The 10270-nt window shown below is 39.3% G+C and overlaps 1 protein-coding gene across 1 annotated transcript; it reads left to right on the forward strand.

The window, feature by feature from the left end:
- The first annotated feature begins 1114 nt into the window (after positions 1-1114).
- LOC115929352 lies at positions 1115-5131 on the forward strand. The gene is made up of 5 exons (XM_030998193.1): positions 1115-1453; positions 2020-2141; positions 2730-3000; positions 3612-3856; positions 4249-5131. Exons 1-3 carry the CDS (start codon positions 1332-1334, stop codon positions 2987-2989), a joined length of 504 nt encoding a protein of 167 aa, XP_030854053.1. The 5' UTR covers positions 1115-1331; the 3' UTR covers positions 2990-3000; positions 3612-3856; positions 4249-5131.
- Positions 5132-10270: the final 5139 nt, after the last annotated feature.

Below are 10270 nucleotides of genomic sequence, written 5' to 3' on the forward strand. Positions count from 1 at the left end.
TGGTGATAACTTGACAACTTCCAGCCCTCAATCAATAAATGCGCAGCATATAACACAATTTATTTAGTTCTTTAGGAAGATAAACCTTTGGAGTACCTTCCTGGCTATCTACAAATTTCGGAAATTTTCGGAAAATGTCATAATTAGATGAGAAAATCATGATGATGAAAACTTCATTCGCTCTAACTCACGATTTCCTTGGTCGATTTCGCTGGTTGATGGCCATGTCTTTAGTAGAGCTATCCGAGAACGGAAAAAGCATTTGATGACTAATAGAAAGTTGCTTGGTCATATGTTGTGAATTCTGTATTTTATATGTTATAGCTAAATACATCTTCACTGAATATGACTTAACTTGTCGGTGCCACGCATGGCTTCAAGCTCGATCCTTGCATATTTTTGCAAAAGAGTGAATAGAGAACTAAGAGAAGCAGATGGCGTTGCGTACATTTTTACTATTTGGAATGCCAGAGAGGGACTGTGCATTGATATGGACAGCTGTTGATGGAAATGATGGCTGGAGAGGTTACATTTCTTTTTGTTAAGCCAGGTTAATCTTGAATATTTCTCCCTCGGAAAATTCTTTCGAGACGGTATCTCCATTTATTACAGCTTCCTGGTCTACCTGAGGAACTGTATATTTTGTCCGCTTTCTTTGTCAGTCATATTCATAGTGCTAGCTGGTCTCCGTAGCAGAATTAGCTCGCACACCTGTACGAGCTGCCTATGCAAATATACATTCCATCGGGGCACAGCCCCCCCCCCCCCCCCGCGCCCAACATAAGTATGCATTCATTAACGATACAAACACATTAATTTTGTCTGCTATACAATCGTACCGCAGACAAATAATAGTTTCATCCTAACATCGTTTATCACGTATATCACCCATAGCAACCATCACATACAGATGTCACTCTGAAGCTAGAATGACTTCCCTCTACACCGGCCACACCCTTATTCGCATCCTCTCTTTTCATATTCAAATGAAACACCTTCAACGCAACGGAATTGAATAATTCCGTCACGCATGCCAGAGAACAATTAGTGTTTACTACTTATTGGCCGTATAAACAACATTTGCCAGCTGTACGATGTAACGCTGGCAAATACATTTCCTTCGTCTGCTCAAATCACGTGATGTATTTCAATTGAACATGCAAATAGCGCGCTCGCGCGAATCGGTTTTAGGTTTCGAGTAAGATGGGAAGCAAGAAATTAACCATTCTCTGCTAGATTCTGTCCTAGACAAGTCGTTTTGAGATATTTACTTAGCTTTTGCTTCGTTCGCCTAGCTTGCTTTGAACCACTGTTATTTCACTTGTGTAATAATGGTCTTTTACGGCAACAAGTTCACCGGGAACTGTGTGATGAATACCCTGGAGGGTACTCGTTGTAGGAGGAAGGCACCCCGGCCTGTTGATGAACCGGATGAGTGCTGGCAACACCGACAGTATGTAGACTAGATCTATATAGTTATTTTCTAAATTAAAAATGAATTTACCAACTCAGTAGTCAGCTCTCATGGAGAATTCGACACCGTTCGGGTGTTTACCCAACAACAGGTGTTGTCAATCACCCGGGTTAGCCTTGAGTTTTATGACCATTACATAGGCATTAGACCTTATGTAATGCTTTGATTTACCCGTTACCCGAAAACTCTCGAGTAATTTTATCCGAGAAATCAGAAGGGGGGGGGGGGGATTCTTGACTGGCCAACGGGTTTGCTGTGTGCAGATTTGTACCCCCACTAATGGTATTTCCACCAAGTCTGGTGTCAGCGAATATGGCCTTCTGCGCATGGAAACTGCTGATACAATCCCTTTATACACGCAGGATATTGACCCTTCAGTGAGTTGAAAGTTATTTGTTTTGGGTCATTCATTGTAATTACCCTATCGAATGTCTTACCAAAATTGCAACATCTGCACTTTTGTCTTATATATTCGCATTCTATTATTTGCAATCTAGTAGAAGTAATAGACTATATGTCCTGTTTATGTTTCCTTTATTATACAGACAGCCAGCCGAGGTCCAGTGCTCTGCACATATTGGGCTTCATGGGAATGGCAGACGTTGCAGCCGGCGTGGACGTCACTCGCTAGACGAAAACGCTGTTGAACTCTACTGCACGCAACACGGTATGCATTTATTCAAAGTAAATCTCTCACATGTAACTTAGATCTACATTTTAAAAAGGCGTCTTGTGGACCATAGACTATAGATCTACATGTATTTGCCCAGACCATTAGCGGATCCAGAATTTTCCAGGAATCGAGGGCCGCATATTGCCATTGGTAAAAATATTAAAAGGAAGAGTAATATTGATTCATGTACATATGTATATTGATTCAAAATATTTTGAAACTAATTACACTGCCCCCCTCCCCTCCCCCCTCCCCCTCCCCCTCCCCCTCCCCCTCCACTCAGTGTTATTTAGGGTAGGCAGCATATATGCATGTTCCCTCCCTTTGAAAGCACCCCCTATCTCCGGTGTGTAAAGTCAATACTGGCCAGATTTTTGTGTATGTACGGGCCTTACTTTGTTGCGTGAAAAGTAGCCTACCCCTTTACCCTTTACCCTGGGATCATTGAATGTGTACGTTGGTGCATTGACGGGGGGTATATTCCAGAATAAATGGAGAATCGTGTATTTGAATGTGATCTGTGAAATGCCATGCATGTACTAGTAGCATGTCCTCATTTATGTTTTCGTTTGGTTTATACAGTCAACAAGTTGCATCGCGAGAACGGTCGTGCGGAGGTCGTTCCTGCTCATCGCCAACAGCAGGATGAACAGCGTAGGAGGGCGGAGGAGCGTGAGCAACTCCACCCGAGACGAAGGTCACCGCGTCTGGTAGAGCGAGAGATCGCAGCTGCCGCCGCTGTTCAACTCGCCGCGGAGAGAGAGCAACGTCGTGCCGCCAATCGGGCAAACCAGAACCTGCGGAGGTCGGCCCGGATTGCCGCGAGGCGAGGCAATGTGTGATTATAGCCTGGGTAAGTAAATTTTTTTATATGCTTTCCTAATTTTAAGTATTCTAACAATTCCTACCCCCACAACAAAAATAACTAAACAGATGAGCATGCAATGTATTCAATGTACCAAACACAATTTGTTTAATTGAAGACTTGACATTGAGCCAAAACTTTACAACATAGCAGCAACTTTTAATGATCAGTTGGATCAAAATGAACTGAGATGCATCCAAGGTTTCTAAATAGTATGATAGTTATTTGTCACAATGATATAGGGGTTTTTCAAAATTCATTTATCTGAAAACATAATCCGTTTTATTTATTTAAAAAAAAGTTTGAAACAGAAACATCTTGCTCATAATGAAATTAAAGGGGAAGCCCCACCATGATATTAAGTGTATTTTTTTTAGAATCAGAACATGAGAGAAACAGTTCAGTGAAAGTTTGGGCATAAACATAAAATTGTAGATGAGCTTGCATGATGTCACATTTTTTTCACTGATGACAGCTTTAAAATTCATAACTTTCATATTCTTATTGTTATGCTTTTATTACAGTCAACTTAATTTAAGGGTGGACTTCCCCCTTAGTATAAATGATTTTTAAACTCACTTCATTCTCCTTTCCTACAGACTGATTCGCAGAAGCAGCAGGGGGGAGACCGAGGGGGGATACTGGGTCGAACACTGCTGAGGTTCTCGGGACGTAAACGCCTTGCTATAGGAGTAGTAGGGAGGAAGCCGAGACGGGTAGTGCATGGTCACTCAAAACCAGACCCGCTGTACTATCGTAGTCAAGAAAGACTGGGTGTGGTCAGTCGAGGTAGACGCCGGAGGCCATTCCCTTTCTTTGACCGCCTGTAAATTATTCCAAGAAGGTATGTCTACTGTTCATTATTTTGGCTTCATATGTTTAAAATAGTATTAATTCTTTATAGCATTATAGCATTACCTGGCAAAACATGGGGAGTCTTCATCTTGCTTTTGTTTGCACATGTCCTCATCATTTTGGAGTGTATACCATTTATATGTATCCTCTATGTGGAAAATGTTTATATAAAGTAAAATGTAGGGCCGAAAGGTGAAAAACGTCTTTATATTTTGTCTACATACTCAGAAATAAATCTATTTTGAAATTAATGTATAAACTTGGTATAATCTTTACCTAACAAAATTGTTTCATTTGTGTTTATTTTTACGATATTATCTGCCCATCATATTTCCTTTGAGATGCCTAATACAACATTTGTTTAACCTCTTTATTCCACAGATCAGGCCTCACCGTGGGACGCGCACACACGTCGTAAGTATGCAGGTATTTCAATGTCTACCTTGTGATAATATATTCCTACTCACCAGATCAGTTTACCCAATACCTCCTAATATAAGTCATGTATACTTCTGAGGTTTGACATGTAGGTTATTACATTGAGAATTTGTGAATATTTGGCTGAAAATCTTTTTTAATATACGTTATATTGTTATAAGGGTTCAGAAGTTGTCTTTTTTTGTAAGTTTAGTTATTGGTTTTGCAATCATCCATCTCATAAAAGTAGTTGTACTGATATTTCAATGTGTATTATTTATTGTTATAAAATTTAGTGTTGAGTTTATAAAGGTTAAGCTTAAATTATTAATATGACCTACTCGGTGATTAATGAGCAATGTGTAATTTAAAATGTGTTCAATTGACCTATGCTTTATGTACTGTATATAGTTGTTAGCCATGTGAAGTAAAAATTCCACGTAATGTGGACAATAAAACAAATCAACAAATCAAATCAATGTATCTTGTTGTAAGAGCTAGACTTGGCAGGAGCTGTCCAATTACCCAGTTTGTAATTAGCACCAAATAACCACTAAATATATATCTGAACATGGAGAGGCCTAATAGGGATTGTAGAACTTGAGGAGTCACATGAATGCCATTTATCTCCAGTTAGAGATGCAAAACTTTACCCGTGTATCATGAAATACCATACTGGTGCATAAAATAAAATGAATGTTTGAACATGTATCCAATATTTTTCTCAATTTGCACATTTTTTAAAACCAAATTTTCAAACTGCAATTACAAACTGGCCTATTATAGGATGTGTACTGATAATGTACTTGTAGACAGAATGTTCTTTCATGTGGAATGCACGAAAGAATAAGAAAAAAAGATGCCAACAATTAATGATGAACTAACAAAAATGGTTGCAAACTAATGATAAAATACAATTAAAAATATGAAATTTAAAATTTAGAAAGAGACGTTAAATGAAAAACAAAATAAGATGGACAAAATAATTAAATTGAATAGAACACATTCTTTTTTATAAAAAAAAGGTTTAAAATTAAGTTTAAAAAGGATGTGTGTTCCCTTCAAAGTCGAGACGAGTTACACGGGAAAACACTAAAAATCACTATAATCCTTTAGCATTAGTGATCATAAGATTCTTGGTAAAGTTTTCCAGTCCCTTAAAAGAAACAACTGAAATCTCATCTTCTCCCATTTGCAATTACTTTTATTTAATCCTATTTTCTTATACATTATATACATGTTATGCATATGTAGGTTCTACTCATATACCGGTAAAGCAAATCCCCTTCTGTTTCTCTATTTGTAGTGGATTATTCTCAATCCTATCTTTTAAAGGGGTGCATTTTCCTGACATGTTTCCAATTCAAAGAAGAAACAAAATCACATATGAAGAAATAAATCACCTTTATGTGGCTGGGGTAAAAACAAAATTAAATTTAGTTTTTATTCATATTTACCAGAGGACATATTAAGCATTATATCAGAAAAAAATACATCGTGTTCACTATTTTCAGGAATACAGCACCTGTAAATCCCATGTGTGTTCTCTAATAGGATTTGTTAGACTCTCTGTGAAATGAATAGTTTTTTTCCTTCTCTTATCTTTCCAGTTTGTATCTTAATCATATATAATTGCTTTTATTGTGGGATGTTTTGATTTTTCTTATGGTAGGATAGGACTCCTTTAAAATATAATAAAGATGTAATATATAGCTTTTTCTACTTTTCTTCTCAAGTCTCCACTAATTATAAATTAATGTTTTAATACAGTAGGCTCTACTTCAAATGTGTAATACCTAATCATTCTCAGTATTGTTTAGCAGCTGTTTATCTTGTCCAATGCTCTCTCTGGTTTACCCTTCTCTCCATTGCAGCAGGGATGTTTCTCGATATTGTAGAATTCTCTTGATAGCTCTTTACATCTTCTAAGAGTATTGAATCTTTCTTTCAATAGGAGAATATCGTATGTCATTCACAATTCAAGGCTTTCGGTAACACTATGTGGTTTGTACACCAAGAATTAGGTCATATGGAAGTAAAAAAGGAAAGGAAAGAAAGGGTGGTCAAGATTGAGAAGGTTGTGAGGAGATCGCAAAGGGTGTAGTTTTGAAAAGAAAATTGTATCTTTCCTCTTTCTATATCATTTTTATCTTTCTATTTGTTTGTATTTTTGTTAATGTCTTCGTCTTTCTTTTTCTTTTTCTGTATCTGTATCTATACTTGTATATATTTAGTCTTATATTATCCCCTCGCTGACGAAGTCGGAGGGGATCTAGTAACGCAGCCGTCCGTCCGTTCGTAACAAATCTGATTTCCGTTCGATAACTTTAGTAATGTTTGGCGGATTTTAATAAAATCTGTTATGAAGGTACATGGTATCAAAATACAGCCTAAGTTCGATTTCAAAGTATGTAGATCAAAGGTCAAAGGTCATAGCTTATTAATATGCAAAATACCCAAATCTGGTTTCCGCTCTATAACTTTAGTAATGTTTGACGGATTTCAATGAAATTTCATATAAAAGTAAACGGTATCAAAATACACAGCCCCAATTTCGATTGCGGAGTATGTAGGTCAAAGGTCAGAGCTCATTTAATATGTGGGGAAAAAGCTAATTAGAAAATTTGGTTTCTGTTCAATATCTTAGTAATTTTTCGACGGATTTGAATGAAACTTGATATGAAGGTACATGGTATCAAAATACAGCATAATTTCAACTTTGGAGTATGTAGGTCATAGGTCATAGCTCTTTAAATATGCAAAATACCTATTTATATATGCGAAAATGTGGTTTTCATTCAATAATGTAAGTAATGTTGTTGAGTATGTACGTCAAAGGTCAAAGGTGACAGCTCATAAATATTAAAAACTTGCTAAATATAGGCCATTTTTACCCGGCGAAGGGACGCTACGCTTTGCATGGACTTGCTTTTTTTTCTGTCTCTCACTTCTATGTCCTTTTAGAACATTATCATTTATACTCTTTCTTCTTCTCATACTTTATCATCTTCTCTTCATTATCTTTCCCATCCATTGTACCCATCCATAATACCCATATTTACCACAATAAATCAATGTATCTACCTATCATTTGCTAGTTTATCCAAACTACGCCACAACTCTAAAAACATCACAATCGCGTATGCCCCACCCCCATAATTCGCCTTCCCAGGGTTCATGTGCGCAACGCACACCCGCCATTCATCCTCTTTCTATTCTCGCCTACCGGCAGAGACATCGTTACAGCTGAGTCACATTTAAATTCAAGGATTTTGTCCTTTTTTCGATAGGCTTAGCTCTTTTTACGCATTGAATTCCGTCCTCTTTTTTATTGCTATTAATATGGTGGTACAGGTTCCCAAGTCACATATTTATTTTTGCAGAAATTTGGGTATCATTTCTGCTCCGCATATTTCCACTTTCACGACCATAAATTACAGGCTTTGGTACGCCGCTGGGTTAGGGCGTTTGGTCCTGGCGTTACGGCCTTTGCTGTTGGGATTTCTTATGTGAGGTAAGGCGGTTAATTTATTCACTGACCTAACGTCCCACCTTGGCTTGTTACGCTTCACGGATCACCGCTTCTGCGGCGGGACCTTTTGTCTGTTCGTGATAGTTTGGTTTTATGTTTTGTGACCATGTTGAGCCTATTTAGCTGAACCTTCCAGATTTAGCAAGGCCCTTGAGCAAGCTTCGTCACCCGACGCTTCAGCAAGGGGAACGAAGTTTTTAGTTTGTATTTTATGAGTTTACTGTAGCCTTCTGATGTCCAGTCTCCGACTGTGACTTAGACGGAGAAGGCTGTGCTGATTTTTAGACCTCAGCCTGCGTTCTCTCCAACCGTTCAGACTGGGCTTCTCGTTGTAACAAAGCATCTTGGTGGGCGACAGGGTTTACCCTGGTCCCATCTGTCTGTTCTGAAGCCCAGTTAGGCTTGTCTGTTGTAAGCTGGTACCTGTTTTAGGTTGGGATCCGTCTTGATAATAATAATAATAATATTCAATTTTTATATAGCGTTTAATACAAATGTCTCTAAGTGCTTTACAAATATACTATTACCCTAGTCATTGGATTCAGTGCTTCCATTTTTTGGGGGGAATTATCTCTTGGACACAATTCCCCAGCTAACCTTGAGGGTAATCAGAGTCCGTTGCTGATGTTGGGGCAACAGGCTCCCCGGCGGGTTTCCCGTCTCTGGCTTGTTTCAGGTCGGTGGGTTCGGTTTTCTGTCCCTGTTGCTGCGGACATCTGTTCCCTCTCTCGGCCGGACGTGTTGTTCCAGCCTCTGGCGGGGATTCACCGTCGTTGTCCCGTGGTGCTTGCTCTCTCTGACTGCCAGGACGGTGTCGGGAGGACGTTGACTTCTGGACTCTCTGAAGAGAGTCTCATAGTTTATAGTCCAGAGTCGTAGGGATCCCACAAGGACCCTTTACAACTCTCCTTTGGAGCCCTTCTCCATTTGGTGTTAAGGCCTTGGGGTCTCACCCGTAGACTTCGGCAGGTGTGATAGTGGTTTTTTGACTTACTTGTTTGACAAGGGTAGAGCCCTTTCCACTATTCGTGGTTACCGTTCGCCCTTCGCTGCCACTCATGTCGGGTTTGCCAAAAATCAGTCGGCGTCATCCGGAACCGGTGGAGGTTTTCCCAGTCCCCTTTCGGAATTCTCGTGGTTGCGGAGGACAAGGTCTGGTGCCCTTCATGACACTCAAGTGGTACTTATAGATAGAACTAAGGTTCACTGAAAGGATGACCAGTTGTTCCTCATTTTGTGGGAGCTCTTTTCTCCTGCGTCCCGAGAATCCATCTTCAAATGGACAGTGGACGCTATTCAGGCAGCAGGTCCTGAGGCTGGGTCCGAAGGCGATGTATGGGGTGTGGGGCATGCGCGAACGTGACATTATTAAAAAAGTTCTCGATGGTGGCGTGCAAATAATAGGTAGATACATAGATTCATATAGTAAATAATAAAATCAGTTCTGATTTTTCTGCTTTCTCTTACCCCACCCTCATCCATCATCTTCTTACTCATCCATCTCCATCGTCCACTTACCCATTCCACTACCTCATCCTCTTACCTATTCCTCTTATCCTCTTACCTATCCTTCCTCTTACCTATCCTTCTTCCTCAGTCCTTTTAATATTCCTCTTCGTTCCTCTTCCCTTGCTCTTCTATCATATCCATCCCTCTCCCATATCATTCCTCATCCCCATCCCCATCCTCTTATCCATCCCATTTTCATCATATTACCCATCCATCTTCCACATCCATCTTCCACAGCCCCTTAATATCCATCCTCTTTCCTTATCCTCTTACCCACCCTAATCTTCATTCTCTTACCCACCCTCTTCCTCATCCTCTACCACCCCACCCCATCCTCATCCTCTTACCCATCTGTCATCCTCATCCTCCTTCTAATACATCATCATTCTCTTCACCATCCTCATCCTAATCCTCTTACCCATCCCTCTTCCTCATCTTCTCCTCATCCTTCTCCTTATCCTTCTCCTTATCCCTCATCCTAATCCTCGTACCTGTTCATCTTGCTCATCATCTTATGTATCCCTATTCCCTCATCCTCCTACTCATCCTCATCCTCTTACCAATCACATTTCATATCCCCTCCCTCCCTCTCTCTATATTTCTCTCTTTCCTTTCTTTCTCTCTTCTCTCTCTATCTTGCTCTTTCTCTCTCTTTCTATCTTGCTCTTTCTCTCTTCTCTCGTTCTTTTAATATCTTATATCAGACTTGTCATGTTTACTTTTAGTAATCAACTTTTCCATTCGCTAGTAATGAATTACATTTAGGTGTGCTTCCTTGCCTTGATTATGTCATATCTCTTTTCTTTGTTATACTTGTAGAATCTACTTTCTAAAATTTTATTCATGGCATGATTTTTTTAATCTCTTTGGTAACTGTTTGTAGTTGCAAATTTTCATATACCGGTATACATCTGAATATTGGGATTAATAAGGATATTTTACCTT

Source organism: Strongylocentrotus purpuratus, unplaced genomic scaffold, assembly GCF_000002235.5.
Source record: "Strongylocentrotus purpuratus isolate Spur 01 unplaced genomic scaffold, Spur_5.0 spur5_scaffold_4, whole genome shotgun sequence".
Lineage (NCBI taxonomy): Eukaryota > Metazoa > Echinodermata > Echinoidea > Camarodonta > Strongylocentrotidae > Strongylocentrotus > Strongylocentrotus purpuratus.

What these genes read in the sequence shown, in the direction of transcription:
- LOC115929352 (XM_030998193.1), top strand. Translation starts at nt 1,332, where the DNA reads ATGGTCTTTTACGGCAACAAGTTCACCGGGAACTGTGTGATGAATACC. An exon ending in GAGTGCTGGCAACACCGACA is followed by an intron (nt 1,454 to 2,019) that starts GTATGTAGACTA and finishes TTTATTATACAG; the next exon opens with ACAGCCAGCCGAGGTCCAGT. An exon ending in ACTCTACTGCACGCAACACG is followed by an intron (nt 2,142 to 2,729) that starts GTATGCATTTAT and finishes TGGTTTATACAG; the next exon opens with TCAACAAGTTGCATCGCGAG.